The sequence below is a fragment of the Melopsittacus undulatus genome, chromosome Z (assembly GCF_012275295.1).
Source record: "Melopsittacus undulatus isolate bMelUnd1 chromosome Z, bMelUnd1.mat.Z, whole genome shotgun sequence".
Taxonomy (NCBI): Eukaryota; Metazoa; Chordata; class Aves; order Psittaciformes; family Psittaculidae; genus Melopsittacus; species Melopsittacus undulatus.
The window spans coordinates 25,734,123-25,760,199 of NC_047557.1; the positions used below are offsets into that span (position 1 = coordinate 25,734,123).

The window sequence follows — 26,077 nt, forward strand, 5'->3', positions numbered from 1 at the left end:
CTGTATTGTTTGAGAAAATCCCTACTCCTGATTACTTTTCTCGATCTTATTCTTCTCAGGAGCTCAAGATTACTGGATAGTATTAATTTTTCTATACTTTGTTTTTTTTATATGCACTAGATTTCCCTTAAAGACAAAAGTAATAAATCAAATTACATATACAAGCCACCAAAATTGTCATTTTTCAAAACCGTCATTGGGGTAGAAAGGAGACAGCAGTCTAACAGAACAAAATGATTTTTCCCCAATTCAAATATTTTTCACCATATTCAAACTTACCACCCATTGCAGATACCTCCAACCTGCTCATTGTGTTTAAAAGACAATTTCTTACAGAGTACATACATACTGTGCCAAGCACAGAAAGTATATACAGAAGCATCTGCTACCAGTGACAGGGTTCCTCCATGTTAAAATTGGAAAGTTTTCACTAAAGCTGGGCTACAGGAAGTAGGTGTGCAAACAGTGGTCTGAAAAGCAGCTGAAAGTACACATTCTTCAACCATTTAATTAACCCTGGCATTTCAAAATGCAGAGATGCCATGCAATAATATTTTGATTACAAATACAGTGAGAGAAAAAAAAGAACAACCAACAAAACAACACAATACCTGCACTGTCCCAGCCATGCTCTGTCCCAATATTTTGCTACTTATTGTTTATATCAGTATTTATTAATATTCAATATGGACCAAGACACATGGTGTTTGCGCACTGCTGATTAGCTGAAACAGTAGTTGCTGTCATTTCAGCAGCTGCCAACTGAACGGAAAACTCACCTTGCTTTACCTGTTTCAGTCTATTTCCTGTGCTATCCATAGCGTCCCAAATACTGGAAAATCTCTGTGAAGTCAGGATTTATAGAAACAAAAACAGCTTGTAACTGCAAACAGAAATCAAATACATCAGCAAGGCAGTTCCCGCTCACAGGTTTCGCCCAGAAGGGCAAGCAGGTAGCAGCCACCTTTCTGGGCTGCACCTGGGGCCAAAGGCTTCTGCCTTCTCCTATTAAGACCCACAGCCACAGGCAGAAGAAGGACTGGGAGCACATGCATCTTACAGGGGCTGCTCTAGCGCTGCAGGGTAGGGATGACCACCCAGCTGGGATCTGTTTAGCACCAGCAAAAGTCAATCTATCAGCAGGTGCCTCCTGCAAAACTGCACCCAGCATGGCTGAAGGGCTGGTCCTACTCTGTGCAGTTGAGGTAGCCTGGACCCTACACCCAAGCCTCCCAAGCTTGTATTGATCTTGTTTCACTGCAGTTTGAATTATGACTCCATTGCTCCCCCTGAGGTTGCTGTCTTGCTTTCCAGAGTCACCAGTTTTGTTTACACTCTGTTGTAACAAAGAAAATGCAAAAACCGTGCAAATACAGAGCAGAGATTGCACATCAACATGTTTCAGCCCTGATCAAGTACACAGAGAGGACGTGTAATGTGCAGTGAGAAGAGATATGGCATTTTCTCATGCTGCTGTTCTACCAGGTCAGGGCTGGGGAGACCCTAGTTGTGTACCTTTGCCACCCCAATCTCCCTCGATGGTGTTACTCAGCTCCTGAAGAAGCCAGGCTAGGGGTTACACAGCCATTAGACACAGGCATTTCTTCTCATTTCTGCAAGATTTATGTACATGTTTTTTGCCATTAGTAAGAGTCCATCTCAGGACAGTCTCATGGTGCAACTGAGTTATCTTCTTTGTGAACAGAGAAGTTTTGCTCGCCCTCTTTTTGCGGCCACAGCAGCTCTCTCCGCAGAGTTGGGGCACAGGAAAAAGATATCCAGCATCTGACTACTGCGTCACTTCCACCTGTGACGACCCAACCTCTTGGTGGGGGAAGCACAAGGCTTCCTACGCCACAGCACTCATCAGCACCTCATGCAGTACCAAGCATTGCCCAAGAACATTACCAGTAAATTCCAGTTTTCCAAATGGAGATCCGGAAATACTTCCAGATACCTAACTGCCCTGGGAGCAAGTGTTCTGTCTGCAAAGTCCCATCACCTAATGACAGAACTAAAGGACTATTTTTTCTACAAAACTGCTATTGCATGAACTCATATAAAAATAAATAGAAAGAGGAGGAGGGACTTACTCATAGCAGATGCTAATTTAAGTCATTAATTGTAAAAATAACTTAGTTTTCTGGAAAATGTCAAGTGAGTTTTTTCAGATGAACTAGAGGACTTGTGTTCAAAGTGGCAAATAGCTCTGGGAAGGGGAAGAGGGTGAAAAAAGCCTGGAAGATGAATTGTTAATAATAATAAAAGAAGAAAGGAGGCTGGATTTGGAGACCAGCTGTTATTGCTACCTTGCCAGAAGCCAGCAGGTAGGTGAGTTGCAACAAACCTAAGGGGAACCTTGAGTAAAAACAAAGCTTGACTCACTGAGGTTTCTTGAGATGGTAGAGCTAATTTAATGTCTCAGCAAGCAAGACCTGCTCCCTCCTCTCTCCCAAGCATGCAACTGCATCCCATCCCCTTCCTCTTGTCAGCACTGATTCTCCTCTGACCCCTTGATCAGAGCAGACAGCTCACTAAACCCCTAGAAAATTAACTCGGCAAAAGAGCTACTAATTTCCTGCTGGGGTAGTGAGCCAACCCAGCCGACCAGGGACAATCTCTTGCAACCGCACGATGGAGGCAAAAAGAGTGTGCAGAGCAGGCCATTCCTCTCTGGCAGCAGTAAGACAATTGCCTTCTTAAATATGTGAACAGGGAACCATTCTGCCATGGAAAGAGGAAGAAAAAGCAATGGAGGCAATGTTTACTACAGCAAATGGGACAGCATAGTGAATAGGAAGTAAGAATGGCTGGTTTGTAAAATAATGCCCCTAGCACAAGATCATTGGCAGCTAGCTGCCCCATGACTGCTAAATAGGTAAGTCTCAGTGCCTCATCGTGATGGCGAGGGGAATAGTGTAGAAAAACAAAGCCCAGGGTCCTTTTTACATTTGATTCCTGGCTCAATACACTGGATTACTCCATTCTAAAGATCCTATGGTTTGTCATCACACTGAGGTTTCACAGCTTGCACTACTAATCATCACAGTTCAAGTTTCTTTTTCTCTAGGAAATTCTAGGAGTCCTTGCAACTAATGATTAAGATTAAAACGACCCTCATCAACAAATGCAGAGGCAGAAGAAAAACACTTAATGTTGCCCAGGGCAATAAATTGAGTACAAGAGGCATCTCTGAAAAACTGCTATCAGACTGAATGTAAGATATGCTTTCACAAGTGACATTAGCAGTGCTCTTCAAACTGCTCCAAAAGTACAGGGATATTGTACCTTGTTTTCTTGCTCACTAATTATGAAAATGTTGCCCAATGGTTGTTTTGAGAATGAAGTGTAGTACAGTACATTTGCACAAAGATGATAAAATCCCTGTGCGCTTGCAGAACAGTGCTTCATTACCAACTGCCGATTCAAGAGGTGAGTACTCCTGACCAATAAAGAAACAACAGAGTCCATGCTACCTTATTGCCCTGCCTGCAGTTACCACTGAAACACTGAGATGATATGGATCATTAACTCAGGTGATATTCTGCCATATTAGCAACCTGAGTCATTTCATAAGAACTACCAGTAAGAAGGGAGCATGACCACCACACAGTCAGGAACAAAAGACTTTCCCAATTAGTCATAACCCTGATTCAGCTTCTCACAGAACCACAGCCTTGGGTTTTATTACCCACCCCTACTTTCATTGAAGATAGTCACAGTCACCACAGTAACTCTGAGAAGGTTGTCTTGATTGCTTCTAAATCCATCTTTCAATTAAACTTTTCACACTGGGCATTAGTTTCTCATTCTGAATGCTATAAAATTCCAACATCAGGTTAATCTAAGTAATTCAAGAAGTTGAATAAAAATTACAATGCTCAAGATCACAACAGTGCTGAACTTGTGTATTTAAAAGCAAGGTATAATCGTGCTTTCATTTACTTACCTTTTTGCTTCTTCTAAGTGGCACAGGTACTCATAAGCAATGTTCTGACGTCTCCTCTCATCCATTTCTTCTGCTGAAAGCCTTTCATCGTCCACAATAGCTGCAAACAGAAACCCATATCAAGTTACGTGTGGGTCAGGGGTGATTCTTAGAGCCATGTTACTAAGAAACTAAGCGAATTACTGCAGAAGAGAAATTAAAATAGTCATCATCCCCCATCAAAAAAAGGCCTTTTATAGTACCATGTACAAAGATATTCAGATCACCAAGAAGATGGTGTTCGCCATACAGTGAATTTCTCAAGTTTCACTTGTTCAAAACCAAGAATGTATTTGGTTTTTGTGCATTTCCTTGTTTGGGGGGCAAGATGGAGCACTCAAATACACATGGGGCTGAGGCTTGGAGCCAGCAGAATTTCATCTTACACATCCTCAGAGGAGTTTCAGGACTTCTCTGTGGTAGCTCAAAGCAAGCAGAAGATGAGGAAACCATGCGCTAAGCAGAGCCTCAGCGGTAGACGTGAAGACAGCAGTGCACTGCAAATGTACCTCAAGGGACTCTTGGGAACAGGCTGCAGTATGAGGAACCTGTGAGACTGCAACAGATTGAGCTCCTCCCATTGATGGGGGTAATAAAGTAATAAGGAGCAAGACATGATATTCACACTCCTACTTATTGTTGCAACCAAATCACACTCTCCCAGACTACTAAGGATGATTCTGTGCACATCTCTAAGTGCAAATGACCCTGTTTATTAACAACTGCTACCCATGACTGGTCTTCCTCTCTTTGTAGGGTACAGAGAGTCTGAGCAAATTTGCAATTCTTATTAATGTTTCTATTAATGAACCTGATGGGCCATCCAGTAACACTGACTTTTGGCTGAATTTTAGTCCCTGTGTGTGAGGCTTTCAGAAACAGCCTTCAGCACAAAGCAGTTACCAAAATTTGTGCTGTTACACAAACCCTGTTTGTGCTAGTGGCTCCTAAAAGTGCTGGCCCTGTTCTCCCTCATGTTTCTCTGCTGAGTACTCTTGTCATTTCATGTGTCAGGGCTGGCAATCATGAAGACATGTCACTGAACCAGAACAAGGGACAGCCCTTGCCAAAGATCAACAGCTAAGAAAAGACCCATGCCTAGGCAGATCAGGTCATTGGGCTAAGCTGCTGTGCACCTGCAGGCACAAAGGAGGGGACGGAAGTGCAGGGCTGGGCCAGACACTTTCTGCAGCAGCCCACAAACTGGTTAGCTGAGAACATTAAGATGCATCCTCAGTAAAAAAAAAACATGGGCCTCTTTCCTCCTCTAAGGCACTGTGAGATGTTTGTTAGTTTGACTGCTACACAGATTGTGTATGCCATGAGCAAGTTTTTGGTGTTTCTCCAGCACAGCTGCCTCATGCAGTGGGCAAGTGCCTTCTTGTAACCTATACAGGCAACTCAAGTAAAATGCACTATGACAAAGCAAAGAAGCTGTGCTCTTCAAGTATATGCATACACTGAAGACTGTACCTCAGAAACAAAAAGAGAACATAAATCAAATGGAGAAATGATCCCACATGCGTTTACTGAAGACACAAAAATTTACACTACTTGCCCACGTTTCAGACTGATGCTACCACACATTTGTTAACGCATCACATAGCTTCTTTAAGCTTTGTAGTTTCAGTTTTAATCACCACAAGCACTGATATCTCTCATCTTCCTTTGCTTTTAAGATGGCTCTTCCTAATTACCCAGAAGTTTCATGCACTGATAAAACAAATACTTGTCTTGCCCTGTGTCCCTTTTAAGTCTAGTAACTCCAATAAGTGTGACTCAGTCTAACTGAAGCTCTCAGATATTGTAATCAAGTCATCACTTGCTATGAACCAAAACATTAGTTGGAGGCAAACATGAGGTGCAGGTGGTAAAATACTTGGCCTGGCAAATTGGCCATGAAGGCTGCTCTGCTGCTGCTCTTACCCACACCACCATCAGCACATCTAGGCTAGGTTGTTCCCACTCCCTGACACAGCTCTACTGCTGCAGAGGAGTCCTGGCTCTCCAAAGTGAGGGAGAAGTACTGATGAGCCACACACTGAAATTTAACATATCACTTTAATACCTATGACAGTGAGTTCTAGGGCCACTTTTCAAACATCTTAGTTCTCTTTTCTCTGTGAGATCTGCCCTGCTCCTCTTAGCTCATTGAACAGCCGTTTATTCCTGCCCTCCAAACACAACTCACCACAGCCATAAGCCAAACACAACTCACCACAGCCATAAGCAAAACAGCAAAAAAGGCAGCTTGTCTGAAACTAGGAGTAAGAAAATCACACAACCCATTTGATAAGCATCACTCTAGGTATTCACTGGAGTTACACTGATATTATACAATCTAGTCCTGGATCAATCTGGACCACAAGGTCCCTCTCATCCTCAACAAGGACATCCCAGATCTAGCAACCCTTGCCAGCCTCAAATCCCTCCTTAAAATTATTCGTAAAGATTGGTTTCAGAGGGTGGATGAAGGCACTGACAGATACTGTGAGATTGTAATAGCTGTTCCATTTGGGAAACCATCTGATAATAAGGGGAAAGGGCAAGAGGCAAGAACAAGTAACTTGTAAACTCAAAAATAGAAACTCCATATCATTTCTAGATGAGATACTATATCATCAGGTCACAGGCAGGAAATCAGGCTTCTTTCCCAATAGGGCCAAAGCTGCTGTTTCTGGGGTTAATATCTGAGCACTAAAAAGGCAGAGCACAGGGAGTGCCAACACCTACAGTGCTTATACTGGGAGGAGTCTTTTGCAACACTGGCTTCTCATTAAGACTGATTACATCCTTTCACCCCCTCAGCACATACTGGCTTCAAAGCAACAGTGTTATCACATCAAACAAGTGGTTACAGACACTTCTAGAAACAGCAGTAACAACCTGTAGAATAGAGGAAGTCCCACAACTAAACTGCAGAGGAAACTAAAGACTTGGGTGCTTAAACTGTAGCCTACTGCAGTATATTTTGGCAAAGGCTTTAGTCTTTTACTAGGGCCCTGCATATAGCCTCCTACAACTCCAAATACCCTAAGGGTGCACCAATCAATCCAGCCACACCAAGTTCAACACACAAATGAACTTGATCTGAGGACAGAAAGCTCAGTCTTTATGTCTAACAGGCCAAGTATTAGTCAGAAGACAGGGCAGAATGTTGAAAGAACAGACATGTTTCTGCTGCATCAGTAACTTCTTGATAGTACTCATCTCACGAGGGAAGGCAGGCTGTATTGTGATAAAGGATATCAATGAGGCAGAATAAGCAGAGCTGGACCTCACCTTAAGACCTCCAGCTCACTTGGTAAGGCCAAGGGGCATCCAGAAAGACACAAAACATCATGTCTGAAAAGACCCAAATGCCACGGAACTCACATATATACTAGATACAAGTTGTATGGGAGGTGCAGGGTTGGGGGAAGGTATCTAAACCAGCATCTTATTATTAAAGTCATCAATTTTGCGACTTTGATTTTGGAATTGAGAGGAAAATACCAAATATTCCTTCAAAGAGTGCATATTAAGAGTATGTCTGGACTACTGACAAGAACTAAAGAAAATGACAGTGTAGCTAGCCAAAAAGCTCTCAGTTTCAATTCTTTTTTTTAGATGTTGCCACCCTGTTGGACAACAGTCAATACATATAAGCATGTGTGAGTTCCTTCAATATAGATACTCCTTCATGGAAAAACACTAAAGGAAGAGTGTGTATGCAAGGCTGTATGGAGCAGTAAGCAGTACTAAATTTAGATTGACACACCTGACTTCAAACACTAGAAGACAAAAAAGGAAAAGAAAATGTTGTGTACCAGGGCACATTCATAAACTGAGACACCTGAGCATCTTCCATCAGCTGACACAGCACACTTGCATCCACCCTTGTCTTTGAAATATTTGCCTTTCATACCACCATCACTGAAGAAGCAGAACAGGCAAGGCAGTAGCTAGGACTAATTTGGGCTTTGGTTATGGATTGCAAAAAAAGCTTTCTGATGTGTCCTGACCCAAGATAGCTATTCCAGTTGCTGGTAAATACTTCGAGTTCTGTCAGCTGCTGATGACAGGGCTGCCAATACAACCTATGGCACGCCATGTGCCTATACTCAACATGGCACAAGCAGCATTTACTGAATCTGACTTAGCATTAGTTGACAACGTAAAAAAAATTCAACCTTTTGGATTTGAGTAAGTTTTCAGAAATAGGGCCACCATTTCTAAAGCTGCAATATAATTACTGAAGCCAGCAATCAGCCCAGGTACACAAGAACCTGGAGCTATGACCTTACTAACAGTATCTGGAAAGAGATTCTAATCATCAGGTTCATATAAGATTGCTTGGTTCACAGAAGAATTTTAAGAATATTTACTGGCTGTGTAAATGTTGCCCAAGTTCAGAGTTAACCCTCTTATCACATCCAAGTATTCTGGAGGTCCCAGGGTCACAGAGATAATCCACATTAATACTGAACTTACAGGATCTCTGCCATTAATATGTTTATACTTCAGATGACACTAAATAAAAGATGTTTTACAGGCCTAATTTGCAATACTTTTCAAATGAGCCCATGTGTCCATGCATTATATTTTTACATGAAGCTAAAATTGAAACTTCTATAATACATAACCAAAGAGCATACAATGAAAAGTAATATTGGATTTGATTTCTGAATACAAATTTATGGAGCACTTTACTAGCCATAATTCTAAGTTATTGAGGGATCACAATTCCCCAAACAATTTTTGTTATCTTGAAACACTAAAGCTGGAAAAATAACCCTGCAAAAACCTCCACCAGTATTTAAGGCTTCCTGATCATTCATTTGCACTCAGACATATGGCTACCTGCAATAGTTTAAGAACAGCACAAGGTTCCTTCTAGCAGGCAGACTCTTTAATAAAGCATTTGCCGCAGACATACCAAAAGACTTCTTATACTGAAGAAAGCAAAGAAAGGAACAGGAGCTTTTATTTTCCAGGGCCAATTCCCCTCAATTTCCTGCTACCAGAGATTTTTCCCATGGAAAGTGAGACCTGATGAAGGAGGAGGAGGGATTTTTTGGCACCACAACAGGCAAGCTCAATACACAGGACATAACAGAGGATAGAGAGAACAAAATCCTCTTGCAGGGACAGAAAACAATCTTTAAAGTCAGGATTGAGGGAGAAAAAGACATATATGCAAAATACTGTAAGATGCTGGAATGAAAGCTTTTCACCAGAGTATTTGAATTAAACATTAGCTAATTCACATTTGGCAGTCCCATATGTATACTGTCCTGGTCATGCATACATGTCCAGGTCATGCTCCAGCCCACTAGTAAGAAATTCTGCATATTTTGCTTATTCCCTCCTCATACTTTTCTGTTTCCACCACCCAAGCCTGTCCCTACATCCCTAGTATTAGCACACTGAAAAGTGTTTAACAGAGGCATGCTGTAACAGCTGAAAACACACACAAAAAAACCCAAGCCCCTTTTGCACAAAAACTCCTGACATTTTGCTGGCCACAGGTAGCCCCAGTGAAAGCTGAGACCATTACAACAGGCTCTAAGCAACATCCCGTTTACGTCTACCTGTACCATGAGGATAAGCTGTGAACCTGGAGCATTTGCCATCACACTTTAGTGCTGTAATTTTAAGAAAAAGCTGTTTGAATTTTAGATGATAAAGGTGACTTCAAACCTTATTATTATATGACAGCATATAACTATTTTGTCCACGTGAGAAAGATGCCAATGAATTCCATGTCAATAAATTCAGAGGTCAATAAATTCACCTTTTTATTTCTAGTAAAGTTTGTACTTTCACTCCAGGAGCGACTGCTCAGGGCAGTTTAGCTCCATGGCCACTCCTAGGTTAGCAGTTCAGATGCTACTACTTCACCAATGTATTACCGTCCAACCCCTGTAACTGGAGCAGGTCCAAGCTGATGACGCTCTGAGCCATGCTTGATGCTACCTGAGCTACCCTTACTGCAGTGGGCAGGAGCTTACAGAACTGCAGCTGGAAACTAGGTGGACAGGATAACATTAACAGATACCAAAAAAATACTGCTCAAAGCTGCAGAGACAGAAAGAATCATTTTCTAAGCCTCCACTTCCAATATCAGCTCATAGGTATCTACGGCAACAGTTTATTAAATGTGCAGAAGAAAGATGCCAACTTTTATTAGGTGAATTTTAATTATGTGAATTGGAGAACATTCAATAGGCTAAGAAAAAAAAGGCTTTACAGCACAAAACACTTATTACAAGTGTTCTATTATTAAGATTATTTAGTCTACAAGTCTATCATTATACTGGCAGAAATTTCAGACTCTGATCAAAACAGCTTTCTATGTCAAAAATCACAGTCACAAGCAGCTAGCACATACCCCACAACAATACAGCTAGATGGCCTGAGCCTACTTCTATGGCTCCAGTTGAAGTAATTCAGTCCATTCCCTGAATATTTGTTCCAAGAAAGGGCTCTGGACAAAGGCAGACACAGCAAGAACTCAGAAACCTGCCAGAGCTGTGAACTTGGAGGGCAGATTCACTTGAGATAGTAGATTAACAGAAAACTCAATTATAAGGTTCTTCAATATGGCATTTTCCAAATCTTTCCAACATTCCACTACTCTTGCCCTCCTTTAAAAATTACTGTCTCTCTCCTAATATAATTATTACATTACTCAAAGCAATCAGGCTCAGATGTTCATACAGAACTATACACGCATCCTCTGGCCAGCAGACAAATATTATCCAAGTCTTACAAATTGTGAGTCACACAGGATCTTCAAGGCCACTGTTCTGGACCAGATCTCCCTGCCCAGACACTGCAGAAACATGGAAATTAAGCACACACCATTAGCGTGGGAGTGTTGACAACAGAACTCCAGTAAAACGACATCCTGATGCAAAACTGAAGATGTCTGCTAAACTAATCTTTCCCTTGAGCTTTCTCAGAGAGTTGCACTCTAGTGTGTTCACTTTCCTAAGTCCTCTTCCCCCCGTTTCCTTGAAAAATGGCTTCTTTCACTGTCATGTGTCTATTACCACAAGTCCAACCACATCCACTTACAGACTCTTAGCACTATTACAATATGTGGACCTTAGGACTATCCTACCAAGGAGACAAGGATGCAACAGCAACCACAACCCTTACTCCTGGAACCAAGTGTCAAAACTGCTCAGTTTCATAGTCTGTCAAGAAGGCAATAGGACTCCATGGATGTGGAGATAACTGAATTCCCACAAAATTTAGAAAGTCTCATTTAGCCACACAGGCACAAGACAGCTTTTGCATTCAGCAAGTAACTACCTGCACTGCAAGAATTTAACAATTCATTTTTTGGCTTATAGGTAAATACAGGCTTTACTCCACTTTTAAATTTCAGACTTTCTACAGTACCATCAAGTGAGACTTCAGCAATGGCAATACATTAAAATACATTAAGTATTTCTAACATCTTATTGCAAAATGATAACACACATTTGTCTTTTTTAGTAGGGTCCCTTACCCTTGTGCAGAAATATAGCACTGCTCTTTTTATCTGAACTTCAGTGTAATTATTCTGTATGTCTGGAAGAATAGGAGACAGAGTAATGGAGTTAAAGGAAGTATATGAAATTCCAACTCCATACAATTTTGGTTAGCTTCAAGTGTTGCCATCTACAATTACAAATATGAAATGCAATTAATCAGCCTATTGCCCAACCACTTCTGCCTTCCACCTATATTGCACTGCCAGTCTCACTGCCTCCAGTGATACTTCACATAAATCCTTAAAATTGTAACTGTTTATCTTTGCACACTTTGCAAGGGGTTCACCTCAAGGCACAACAGGTTTCCCCAAGATTCAGGTTCTCAGGGAACGCCTTTAAAACTCTAGCTCCTTTTTATGGACTTTATAGTTGACCTTAAAGTTTGTTGTTAATATAAACCCTCAGTCTATGTTACCGAAAAAGTTACAAGCCTGAGAAAGCACTCAGACTGATGGATCCTGAAGAGGCAATGAACACCAATTACAAGTTGCTTTTTTGCTTACAGGCCATGTTATCTGTAGTTATCTAGTCTAAAAGCCATTAACACAGTCAAGCTTGAAGGCAGCTTGAAAAAGGCTACACTGGGAAGTAGTCACTCTGGTTGGAAGGTCTGCTTAGTTTACACACACTTACAGAAAGAATGACATATTTCACATGGGCTTTAAAAAAGGCGATGTTTTTAAAAGGCTGGTTGATCAGATTAACACATCACTGAAGGCTTGAGGCACTCAAATGAATATTGCACATTCCATCAGGAATTTCCAACAGGCTTTCCTTCTCCAGAGGCTAATTCATGAGGAAACAAACAGCAAAGCATGAAAGGTTCCTCTGTCAGCTCTATACACTCACTGCTTTCTTAAATAAAGAACTTATGATTTGAATTCCATGTATTTTGACACCTTTTCCATTTGCTCCATTCATTTCACTGGAATTACTTTAACCAGTTTGCTTTTTATTAACAATAAACATTAACAATACTCAATAAAAGAGACAAAATTTTACCATATGGATTCCATTTCCTTACTTTTTACCTACTGCGACCTCAGTTCAACATAAAAGCAGAATGTAAATGAAATAATGAAAAAGTTTAATATTGCCAGGCTAGTAAAGCACACTACTCAGCTATGAAAGATGAACATCAGCATCTACAGCACTCCTCAGTATCAAGTCTGTAATGGGATTTAGTCAGAAGAAAAATGCTAGGTAACTTGCCCACAAATGCCATCAAATTTATTTCTAGCATTAAAGATTTTATATTTCATTTTTCTCAGAAAAGAATTGCAGAGATATGAGTAGGTCAAATGCATACACACACCTACGTAAGAGGAGAAGCAACTTGTGGAAGGTAAAATATTTTGAAGGGTATCAGAAAGGTGAAAGGCACATCTGAAAGGCATTCATGCTTTTCAAGGAGCTGGACAGAGAGGCACAAATTAACAGGAAAAGGAGATGTGCCTGCAGCCTTGTGCTGAACCCCAAAGGCACTTTCATTACATGTAGTCACACCACCATTGCCTGTAACTACAACCACACCCATAAAAATTTGTGGACCAAATACAGAAAGCCACTGCAGAAATGGAGTGGAAGAACAGGAAAGAGAGCTGGAGATGATCAGGAGGAAGGGCAGGGCAAAGACTGAACTCACTACAATGGCAGCACAAAACCCAGACTCAGGGTCATCCACCCCTCATCTGCTTGCACATGTTGATGTTGACCCAGGGCTCTATTGCACTCCTACTGCTGCCAGTTTAGATGCTCTGCTTTGGAAACAGCAGCTAAGGTCACCCTAATTGTTAGAGATCTGTTCAACACAGAGAACCAAAGAAGGTATGAGGCTTACTGTGGCAAAGGAGGACCATAGGAACTTAAGAATCTAAGCATGTCTAAAAAGAGCTACCGCAGTTTCATCAAAAGGAAAACTCATTGAAGTCCACAGGGAAGAACATAACACTTAGGTCACTGTTACTCTCTGGCAGAAATTCAGATGACTGATGGCCATTTATACAGTAATCTACTAAGCTAGTGCCCTGCAAATGCTGCACATGATTTTTGGCTAAATCAGAACTTTGTCCAATTTCTGTTTCAATCTTGAAAACGTCAAAAAACTCACCTGAATTACAGCCTGAGATCAGAACAGTAAACTGCTACTACCTGGAGGCTGGTTAGGGAAGGGCTACTCTTTGCTGTGAGAAAGGAGGAAGACAAGAACAGCGACAGGGTGAGTGAGAGAGGAAGGGAACATCCCCTCACACCTCCTGAAGAAAAGTCTAGAATTATACTCTCTTTACTGGGAAAGAGTTACTGAATGAATTCAATATTCAGATCATTGGAAGGCTGACATCAAAAACTTCCTACCAGCAAGCTCACAGTATGAGTGGGAAGAAATCAGCTGGAAGAAATGTGGTAAGATGTAGCTTAAAGAACAAGAGAATGACAAGCAGGAACACTGGAGTGAAAGACAAAGAGAGCCTGAGGAGAAAGCTGTGTCTGAGTGTCAATGGATAACTCAGACAAGAGCTACACGAGTCATAGGGTCTGAACCCTAAGACTTAGAAGTACTGAAACATCTGTCTAGAAAAAGCCATAAGCAAGAGTATCGTGTAAGCACTGGGTAGATTTGAAATTGCCTTGAGAAACACTGCAGTGTAGAAACCCTCAGCCTTGACACCTGGTCTCAGTTCTTCCTTTGGCAATGTAACATCTCCTGGTCCTTCCACAGCTGGTCTGTTGCAGAGGTCTCCTTCTACCAAGGTATGAACAAATCATTTGCTTTATTCTCTTTACACTTGAAAAGGAGCTGCAGAAATCACCTGAAACGTTACAGCACATTTTTCCTTCAAGATGAACAGAAGCATGTGATTAAAAAAGCATGCATGTCATGAGGTTTGCAGCCTTAAACTTGGAGAACACATTTTCTTCTAGCTGCCTTGCTTTTTGTTCCTTAGTAATTATTACAGTCAATATCTTTGAAGTCTGTAATTCAGATTCTTTAATCTACAGACACAATGGCTTTTTATTAATATTAGTGAGGAGAAAGAAAAAAAAAAGCATTGGGGATAACAAATCTGAAAATTTAGTTTGCACCTACAGACCCATAAAATAGGATTGAACAATTTTAATACAAAAAATTGTTTGAAATTCACAGAACATAAAAATAATGATGTAACATGCATAACATTAACATACAGATATGGTAAGCTTAGGTGATAGCAGGACCTTTGGACACCCAGAGGCAGAGACTGAACAGAGCCATGGTGGTTCCTGCCCTCCCTCCAGCATTCTCAGCTCCACTGGGGAGGCAGCTGAGCTTCTTATGAAGCAACACCTAAAATCACTGTGTAGTCAGAAATGGTTTCTGCAGCTGAGATGGGCCAGCACTAGCAGGAACCACGAAAACACCCAAAAAGGTGGAGACACAACATCAGGCTCACAAGCTAGGATCCCATCCTAAAACCTCTTAGCCTTGCCAACTGTGTTGGTTGATACAGGTATAGAAAGGGAAAGGAATGGAGATGCACCTTCTTTCTTGCTTTATCGGTAAGATGACACATTTTCACAGGAGAAAGGCTGACTCGGTGTATCCATGCAGTTAACCAGTTTAAAGGTGGTCTCATGTCAGCAATAACCTCACCACTTGAAGACTGCTTGGCTGCCTCCATTTTGCAGTGGGCTAGCAAGTGCTTGCAGAGTTATTTGAGCTGATACTACTGGCTCCAGGGTAACTTTCTCCCAGTACTCCCTGCTAGATCACTTCAGGAGAGCACCACACAGGCAGGCAAACATTGCTTGTAGGGCAATTGCCCACATGATTTCTGGACAACTCCTGCTCTTATTTCTCATTTACATACATGCCCAGTTACAGGAGTTATTTTTTCCTTCATCATGGGGAGTTGTAACCACAGGAAAAAAAACACCACAAAACATTAAGTTTCTAATCTTTGGCAAAGTTTGGAAAGAGCAGAAAACCCTCCACCTTTTCACTCAGTACATCCGGGACCTAAACATGGAAGCTCAAGACTGCTCCAAGTGAGAATGACACATCTACTGTTGTACCTATCATTGCAAAATAAGAGAGTGAGCCAGCTATTCCTTTTAACTTACAATAAACCAAGTACTTCCATTTCTGGAACAAGTCACCAACAACTGCTCTCACAAGAAAAGTTTTCACCCAGGTCATACACTCACAAGTATAACCACATTCATTCTACTAAATTCATATTTCCTCTAAACTGTCACAAAACTCTGTCAATCACTCATCTTGAAGATCTGCATTCTTCAGGTTACTTGCTTAAGTTTGGTTTAATGCAGCATGTACTGACCGCAGGGCCGTCTCCTTGATGCTTTGAATCCATTTCCACTAGGAAACCGCTTCAGCAACAACACTGAATATCAGCTATCAAAACCATTGTGTAAACACCTCAAAACAAGCATTCTGTTTGGAATAGAATTAGAATTACCAAACCCACCAAGCTAAAGGAAGTGTATCTAGCTTTCAGTCACTGTTATGGCAACCATAGTATGAGCAACACACATCAAAATTTTGAAGTCTACAGGACGAGGGAAGTCATATGCATTGACTCTTACAGTCTTCTGTGCAGCTGCAGCCCATTTCCTTTGTTGAAGTAGTACTTCGAAAATCAAGACTTTTGCTAGGACTTGTAATGGTTCTTCTTCCAAGTTTTGCCCTGGTTTCCAGTTCACACGCTATGGTCAGCTTCCTTATTACAAGGCATTTACAGCTGCTACAGGAAGCACAGCACTCAAAAAATGCCCACTCTGTCAGCAGTATCTTACCCATGTGAATCTCTGCCATTCCTGATCTATATAGGAAATATTTCTATAGAGACCCAGTGTCACAACAAGAATTGCTCATCACTGGTATTTCTACTTCTCCTGACCTGCACACTTAAAGGCTGTCGAAAGTGAGCTCAGGTGGAATATTTCTACATTGCTGGTAACAGTTTTCATGCAAATGGTCAGCTTCCAAGAAAGTCTTGAGGAAATTCAGTTATAATAACTTGGTCAGAAGCAAATTTGCATCTCAAATGTGACCAAGAAGATAGCGCAGACCAATTCCGCTACTGCTATAAGAGCACAGAATTCTTGACTGCTCATTTTTTGGTCCTTCTGGGGAGTCTAAGATAGGCTGGTCAATGGGCAACATTTGCAGCCTGTGTAGAAGCAGCCTACCAGTCAGCACCCTGCCACCACAGTTTTAAAGAAAAAGGGTACAGACAAATGTTGCAGAAATTCACCTCTATTTTTATCAGAAGCCTCTGTAAACATTTATGGAACCACTTAATTTGGGGGGGGGAAGAAAAGGAAACTACTGAGTGTTACTGCCATAGCTCAGTGTTAGAGGAAACACCAGCCCTTATTTTGCCCGTTACTACCCACAATGCTAAGAAACTTTATTCATTTTGTTCTGAAATAACTCACAACTGTGAAATCTTCAGCAAAACCATGTGCTCTTACTTCTCATGATCTGTATGAAAATAGAATCTGAAGCTTGCTTTACACGTGATAAAAGCTGTTTATTTACTGGAGTGTTCTAACACAACTTTTAAATATAATTGAATTTGTCACCTTTGACAATGGTAAAGCAGCAGTCAATCACATCCAATCCTTGCAGGCAAGCTGTCTAAATACCTTCAGCAGCCTGCTGCCATGCATTTTCAAATGCCAAACCAAGGCTGGTTCATCTCCCAGCATCTACTAAATCACAATGAAGAAATTTATGCTATGGTCTGAACACCATTTTAAAAAACAACTTCTGAGATCAGATGCAGTGAAATCACATTTACTATGTGCCTGGTTTTGTAAAAACAGCTGGTAATTTTTTTCTTGGTAAAAATTCTGCCCCAGATTGATCTAAATGTAATCCCTGCTTTCCTCTGGACTCCTTAGTTTTCCTTTTCAGCTACACCACCACATATCCATGCTGATATTTCAACGCATTAGTTGTTCTGCTAGACTGTATTGAGAACATATGGAATTTAAGACTTGTTTACCACTGAACAGGGGCCAGGCAGTTACTGTTTGGATAAATCAGTTGGGCATGAAGAACTAAAAATCCCAGAAATAAGCAACACCTACTACAAGTGACATCTCACCCCTACATTTTTGGGGGCCTGTAAATCAAGAGTAATTTTAGCAGCAGAAGAGGGTTGGAAAAACATCTTGAGTCTTATTTTATGTGCAAAAAGCATTTACTTTTCTTTCTTGTTCAAGCAATCTAGTATTTAGACAAGTATTTCTTACGAGTTTCTTAACACTGCTGCATTGCCTGGCAAACACTGCCATGCCTTTACTGACACTTAGGGATTGAAGCTACAGCACTAGAGACTAAATTCCCTCAAAAACACTTCTGTAACTCAAAACTCCCTGAGCAGCAGGAGAGCTGAGAGCAGCCCCATTCCCGGCAGGCAGGCAGGGCACGAGCAGCACCACAGTAGAGGCACCCAAGGGGAGCCCCACTGCTTCTTCTCATGTGCCCCAGTCCATTCATGGGCTTCCTGCACATCCTGTTGCCCCACTGCACACAGACTTTCCAAATCTCTATGTGCAGCAGTAACACAACTTAAATCAACTCGACCTGCCATTCTCCCTGCCGCTTATACTCTCCCATGCTCCAGCTACTACATCGTGTTGGCAGACCTGTCTGCGGGTTCGTTCTGTGAGCCAGACTGGGGATCTAATCCAGCCAAAAATAATCCCATAGAAGGAGTCGAGGTTGCTTCTTCCACCAGCAGAGCTGGCTGAAAACATACACCACAGCTTCAGGGTGCGGTTCCAGAGCAATTTAAACACATTTAAATTCTGGCTGCCACAGTCCCACCTGGCCAGAAAGTCTCCCCTGCCTCAGGCCAGCAAGGAGATCTGCAGCCAGCCCCTGCAGAGGCCTGAAGTGACTGCTAATCCAGCAATGCAAATCAGCTCTGCAAAGAGAGATTAGCCTCTTTACACATTAGGTCTCTGTGCCGTTGTAGAAGCGCTGGCAAGAGGGGAAGACCACAGCAGCCTGAGAGCGCAGCTGAAGGCACCTTGGCAAGTTGAGACTGCTGAAACCTCACCAATTGCAACAGTCTGTAGCAAGGTGGGAGCTGGCATTGCAGAGTAATTAACACCAGTTAAAACCAGCAACTTCTCTCATGAGAGATAATAACCCTAGATACAGGATCGTGTTTTTGGAAAAGCAAACCAGTGTCCTTGTTTAAGCTTTTTATTTTGTTTCTAATAAGTTCAACAAGACTATTAAACTTATATCCCCTGTACTTACCTATGATTGCCAAGAACAACTTCGATCTATTGATGCTACAACCCTGTGAAAGTGTGGTTGCCTCAATGAAGCACATTTCTGTATAGAGTTGGGCATTTCCCATTCTGACTGCCCTTGTATTCATCTGTGCTGTACTTCCAGAAGCTGTGAGGCTCTGATCCTGCAAATGTAACCAGTGTACTGAGCAGCTTTACTGATCAAGCACAATGCAGGAGATAACCTTAATTTTCAGCTGGAACAGAAAGTAGAGGACAGATAGCATTTATGATTACATATTTCCCTTCAGACTTTGGAGCCTAGTAAAAATATGCTTAAATACCTTGTTACGTGCCACAAAAGCTTCTACTGCACTTTGAAAGAAGCAGGTCAGAGTCCACAGGGGACGACTTGCAGAGACCACATCCTTTGTCACCCACTTTAGCTGAAGCCACAAACTACTTTGCCTGATACACCCAACCCAGGAGAAGCACCTAGGGTGAGGACAGTAGTTTCTGCCAGCTCAGGCAGGCACCACACCTTGAGGCAGCAGGTCCTCAGGGTCTGGAAGCAGTTTGCCAGCAGCTGTGAGTCAGAGCTCTAAGGTGCTCCTTGAATCTGACTCCTGAAGAATTTATACCTGGCCAACCTCTTAACTTGGGCAACAAGTGATACCAAAGAACTGACATAATTCCTCCAGGTAAGTTTTTCTTGCTAGTGCTTGCTCATTTGAATGAAACAGTAATTTAACGCTGAACTTGGCCACCAGCACAGGTTCTTAACAGCTATTTGCTTACGTGTATCAGAAGCTATTTAGGAGCCATGCAGAGCTTGTATGAACATCACCTGGTTCAGTATACCCCCTGATGGGTAGCAAGGAAGTTGATTAAACCAAAGCATCCCTGTTCTATGCTCAAGACCTCCATGCGAGGATCATGGCCCCATCCCTTCTCTCTTCCCAGCCACATGTACCACTCTGACACCCTACCAAGGCCCTTGATCACTACAGAGCACCCTGCAGGCACTGCCTGCCCCACCAGCCCATCACCACCATGAGCCAAGCTGGTATTCCAGCAGCTTGGAAAACACAACTGGAGTAGTGCCGGGGCAAGGTGTTGGTCACCAGCACAAACCTGCCCCTGTTCCAGGGGCTCAGCAGCCACCATTTCTCCCCAGCTGTGAAGATAAGGCAGTATGTATCCTGCAGACAACCGTTTTTGAAACCCAGCTGGCACCAGTCTGAAGAGGATGACACTGTTTTCTGATGGTGAACATTGAGGTGCAGGAAGCACTGATCCACAAATAAGCTATGCAGGGCACAGCTCTCACCCCAGCCCACCTCATCGGAGATCAGCAAAAAGATGCCTGCAGCAGGCACTACTCCCTTCCCCAGGATGCAAGCGTTTGGCCTCCCTTATCATGATCCCCAGTACAGATGAGCACAGCTTCGGCCCTGCTCAGCTCTTGTGCTTTCTTTCTGCAACCTGTGGCACTACAAGGACACCTGATCCAGAAAAAAAACCACCAAAACAGCCTGAACAAGAGAAGCAAACAGTAGGTTAATGATTTCCTGCAAGGAGCAGAGCACAGGAGAGCACACTCGCTTATCATCTCACTGAAATATGACCCACAAGTCCTGCCTATCACTGCCAGGCTTTTTTTTTCCACCTTACATGTAAGATCATTCCTAGTAAATCATAGGCAGATCAAACCAGCGATAGCATCAAGCAAATCCTGAGCTAGAACTAGGTAACTGAAGTACTGCTTAACAAAAGAGAAGATCTGCAAATCTACATACTTCCTATTCCCTGCCTCAAATATTGGACTTGATCGAGCACACTCGTATATGCTATGAATCCTGTTTCCAACCCAATATTAGTATTTCCTGTTTCAACAGCATTCAAGTAGCTTTAAGCATGCTGTAACATAGCTTTGTCTTTTCTTTACCAAGAGACTTCAGGGGAGATGAGTCTGCTTTGTACAAAAAGCATACAGAGAACCACTCCTACCAAATAAATTATGTGCACTTGGTTAAACAAAGCAGTCAAACTTTTCAAGTTCTCATTCAGCAGTTTAATTATTAGCAATCTACAAAAGAGTGGAAGAGATAAACAGTGTATTTGGTTGCCAAATTACACCCATCAATAAAAAAGGAGAAGTGTTCTCATAAGCCACAAGTGCTACAAGAAAGTATACACCCAAAAGAATATATATGCGTAGGATACAGCTAAGGTTTTGGGTGAGGGGGCTGGTTTTGAGGGTTTTTTTGCCCCCCCCCCCTTTTCTTTTTGTTGTGTTTTTTTTTTTTTCCTTTTTTCTTCTCTTTTTCTTTTCCCAAGCTTTAAAAATCCCATTTGTTTTCAGTTAGAAAAATCCTGTGGAACATTTACCAAAAGATCTTTCCCCAGCTCTATTAAAATATAACCATTTGTTTCCCTAAGCTTCATAGACCTGCAGTCAAATTCATTGTTTCTGAAGTTAAATGCTCTTTAAAAGCTACTAGTTTGCAAGCTTTCACATCCTCCTGAAGAAAGAAGCTAGGTTCAGTTTCATAAAAAGGTGGAGGCTCTGTTTCACTTTAGATTTGCCCTGCTTGTAGAGACAGGCAGCTTTCCCTAGCAAAGCTTCAAGGTGTTTATTTGTCTCATCTCCTACACTTTAGTGCCAAACAGAAGCAGTCGTGGGAGCCAGGACCAGAAGTACAAGCAACGCCCTTACCATGGATAGCAAAGTCAAGCTTCCCCCGTATTTACCCATCTACACCCAGTGAAGCTGGCTTTCCAGCTTCAGCAGAAGAGATGGAGTTTCCTATAGCTGCTTGTCTCCATTAGATGAGTTTGGTGGTGCTGAAGCACCTAGTTTCTCTCCCACTCAATAAACAGTGACCTGGGATGTATGTTAATTGAGTTACTCTGAACATGGAAGTGCCTGAAATCCTTTGCAAATCCGTCCACTCACGGCCTCACTCTCTGTAGGTTTATTACATTCCTGGAAGTGTGGTGAAACCAGTCAGACATTTATTTAAAACTTAAATTTTTGTTTCTGCACACAGGTTTCAGTGAGAACTAGCTATAAAAGACCAAAGAGTATTAAGAAAAAGGCATTCTCACACACTGCTTCCTGATTTGATACCTTCCTATGTACAAAACTTCACATTTAATCTGTGAAGCACATTTAAGATTTATACGTTTTCATTTTATAATCTTCAACAGCACCAAGCACTTTCATTGTAAAAGTAGGGCATACCTCAAGTTGTATTACAAGTCCCAATTCTCTGCAGTTATGTGAACTTCTGCATCTGATTGTGCTGGGATTGAGAAATAAACCAGGCAACAGCTGTAGCCAGACTGGAAACCAGCTACATAAATTCAGTTGTAGTGTGCCTGTTAACACAGTTTCTGTGCATTAAGCTTCTTCCTTATACTTGCATGATCTCAATTGGGTTGGTGCTGGACATAACTATCTGGAAGACTCAGGGAATCACCAACAGAAATCTCTTTTAAGCTATTGACAGCCATGAAGAGCTGGAGGCACCTTCCATTGCACAGTCTAAAAACCACAATACTTTGGCTCTAACAGGCTAAGAAAAAGCTCAAAGGCATTGCTTTGAGCTCCTGTTTGTCCCATGAACAATGTTCATCCTGAGTTAGCACTCACCCATAAAAGGATACTCTTGTTTGATTTCATTCAGCTATTTCCTGACTTTAAAGATTAGTTATCAGCTCTAGGATTTTTTTCCAGGTGTGTACATCTGAGTTACTACGCCAGCAAATTTTGTAATGCAAAATAAGTTTATAGGTTACGGATATGTCTTTCCAGTTAACTTACTTTGGGCTATAATGTTTTATGCTCAATGATGCTTTTTTTTCCCTACTAGTACCCACCAGGCTACAAAATGCAGCCAAGATTTGTATGTCTTCCTCACCATTTATCAAAATTAAATGCTACTGATAACCATGCACCAGTCCATACAGTTTCTACCACAGAGTTATTATAGTAAAATGCTAACCTTCTTCAGAGCAATACAAACTCTGCCAGGAGTCTGAAGCCAAAGTCAAAAGTCCAAGTTAAATGTTTAAAACAGTACTAGGTCACTAAAACAAGGAACCTTACCAATTTGATAGCTTAACTTGAACAACTTATTAACTCTTGTAGGAAATCCAGCATAGATGTGGTGTTCAACAAGGGGAAGTGATTGCTAGTGATCCAAAGTGTGGTGTTAGTCATGCAGGGAACCTACAATTTTGGACTGACTTCATAAGAGATCAGAGTTTTCTAATTAGGGAGTCTTTCCACTATTTTTTCTTTTTCATTTTAAGATGTAGCTTCTCTCCTTGTCCCAAATAGCAGGCAAATACTGTCTAGATAAGGCATGTTTATAAGATTACTACAGACAAGACTATGGTTTGCTCTTTGTTGAGTGGAGCTTTCCATAAAGCTCTTTGGTGGATTTTTTTTTTTATAGGCATTACACTGTTATATTTGAGGAGCCTTTGCCCAGTCCCTTGAAAGGAGTGTTATCCCTAAGGCTCCTGCAAAGAAAAACAACAACAACAACAACAACAAAACTAAAAGAAAGAAGATTCAGAACTGTAAAATAACCATGCCTCTCAGGGAGTAAGATTCAGTGCTATATAACAGCCACTGGTGCCTAAGCACCGGCAGCATCAGTCAAAGGGCTTTCAAAAAGCCTAGAAAGACGCTTTTATCAGCTCCTGTCCCTGGGACAGGAGACCAAGCACCAAGAGAGTGGCTACAACTCAACTGGTGTATTGAGTTGTACAGTGGCTATAACTCAACACACCAGCTCCTCCTCAGCTCAACACCACAGCTCTGAATTATCTTAACACAACATAAATACTAAGAGGACAGCCCATGTCATAGACCCATAGAATAGTTTAGGTTGGAAGGGATCTTTAAGATCATCTATTTCTAACCCCTCCTGCCAGGGGACAGGGACACCTTAAAAAAGCCAAACAAACAAAACCCCCTCACCTTTCAAAACTATTTTCATCATCCTTAAGATGGTACCTCTTTCCCCCATGGTAAATAAGGCCTGAGATTCTTAAGATACAAAGGATGTGCCCTTTGCTTTAAGTCAATTCCTCATCTTTGACTATATTGGACTTTGTGGCAGGCTAGTAAGTACCACATGTCTGCTCATGTTCTGGTACCAGCTAGACCAGATACGTACAGGAAGGCCACTGTTGCTAGGGGCATGGTGGGCACACCACTTACATTTAAGTAGCTTCTGCATGTTAGGCAAGTGGACAAAGTACCAATACAGGGCTAGCAGCACGATGTGGCACACCACCTGAACACTGCCCTACCATGCAGGCAGTTGCACAGCAAGCCAAGTAGGAGATCGACTCCACAAGCAAAATACTCATTTTTGCTAACATACTGGCATGGGCACCCAGCCCAAGCCTGTAGTAACCACTCCAAAATACGTTATCAGTACTGACAACTGTGAACGCACCTTCCAAAGCATCTCATCCACCTGTTATGCAGTGCAAAATTAAAATGAAACCTACTGGCAGGTTCTACAGACTGCCCAAACTGGCAGGCATCAACAGAGGAAATTGCTCAGGAGAGCACAGCATCCTCCAAACTGAAGGTAAAGCTTCCAAACACTGCTTTTTCTGTCAGCCCTGGGTGGAATTGAAGTGACTGAACCCTTAATACTGTCGAGGTGTTTTGCCCTTCTTTCAAAACAGAGGTTTCAGAACTGTTTCAAAACAAAGCTGCTACCCTGAGACTTGGGAAGCTGCTCATCAGAATGCAGGATGCCAAGGTTGTTGTGAGCTTTGCATATAACGTGCACGTTCACAATAAGCCATGCCTGAAATAGCAGAGCCACTTCTTCTAGAAATGGCATAGCCAGGGGCTTGCTCTGCTCTGGAACCAGGAGAAAGTACAGCCCAGTACAGGGTCCCAGGGCAGCACAGCAGCACTGAGAGCCGCAGCAGCCAGAGTAACGTGCTTCAGGGCTTTTCTTAAATGCAGGTTTGGGAAGTAAATACACCCCCTCTGAAAAGAGACCTGCACCTTTCTCGCCTCACCCTAGTTATTAAAGTTACAAAGTTCTAAGGCAAAGTTATAAAAACAGAAAGCAAAGTTTTAATTTTATGCTCCGAAATTCCAAAGTGATAATCCAAAGGTTACACAGTTACAACCCGAAGCTATAGTCAGAACTCGTTATAAACTTACAAACGAAAGGGACACCTATGTAACACCAAGTTACGAAGTTAAAACCCCTAAACTCCGGCTCTAACCTAAAACTCCCAAGTTGCAGCGCGCAATTTCAGCTATAATCCGTTCAGAGAGTTTCGGAACAAAACCCAGCCCCATGAAAACCTGTTCAAAACCCAGCCGGAGCCCACTGCTAGATAACCTAAAACAAGCCTGAGGGCTGCAACAGAGTGTGCTGGGCGGGTTTTATTTCCCTCCAGGTCTCTCTTTCAGAGTTAAGCCGAGAAAGCCGGCAAGAGAGCAGAACAGAAAGAAAGGCGGGAGGGGGAAATAAAAGAGGCCCGGGGAGCCCGCCGCTCCCCCCGACCCTACTCACAGCCATAGCGGGGCCGCTGCAGGGGCGCCAGCTCCTCATGGTGCATCCTGCCGCTGCCGGGAGGGACGGCGCCGGCCCCCGCCCGCCCTTCTTATGCGCGGCCTCGGCACCGCTGATTTGCTGTGCCCGCGGCCGCGACCGCCCCGCGCGGGGCCGGGGCCACTCGGGTCTGCTCCTCTGAGCCCGGGAGGGGGGAAAAGGGACGAAAACACGAAGAAAGGGAGAAAGAGCCACCTCCCCCCACAACACCACCCCCTAAAAAAGGGGGGGGGGAAAGGAGGAAAATAAAAAGACAGAAAGAATGTAAAATTAAAAAAAAAAAAAAGAGAAAAAAAAACAAACCGAAAAGCGAAAATACCTTAAACCAAACCAAAACAAACAAAAATTAAAAAAGGGGGGAAAAAAGAAAAGAAAAATCAAAACGAAGCAAATACCACCTCCCAGAAAAGCAAACCCAAATCCAAAAAGCACCCAAAGCAAGAAGAAAAAACCAAAAACAACTCCCTAAAAAAAAAAGTGTGAGAAGCAATTAAAACAAAACCAGTCAGTCTCTTCCCTATAAGAAAGGCCAAGCTATCTCTACTCTGGTGCTGTGGCATAGTGGGCTATGAAGAGAGGTGAAAACCCAAGCAGAGGAGTCCCTCCTGCAATTCTGTCCTATTGAAAACTCTCACAGTCCACAAGCAGTGTTTTTGCTGCACCAGGAAGCCACCACCTCAACCTGCCAGGCAGCTTTGGAA

General features: G+C 42.3%; 1 protein-coding gene across 4 annotated transcripts in view; it reads right to left on the reverse strand.

Annotated features, from left to right (window-relative positions):
• IQGAP2 (IQ motif containing GTPase activating protein 2) overlaps positions 1-25,404 on the reverse strand; it is a 127,399-nt gene extending 101,995 nt beyond the window's left edge. For 3 of the 4 annotated variants that reach the window (XM_034072604.1, XM_034072603.1, XM_034072605.1), the window contains exons 1-2: positions 25,338-25,404; positions 3,950-4,049 (exon numbers count right to left, since the gene is read on the reverse strand). In XM_034072604.1, coding sequence (XP_033928495.1) covers positions 3,950-4,049; positions 25,338-25,383 — 146 coding nt within the window. In that variant the 5' untranslated portion in view covers positions 25,384-25,404. Of the gene's footprint in view, positions 1-3,949; positions 4,050-4,374; positions 4,436-25,337 lie in introns of those variants that run through there. The other variant, XM_013130934.3, reaches the window with a different exon arrangement.
• Between the last annotated feature and the right edge of the window lie 673 nt (positions 25,405-26,077).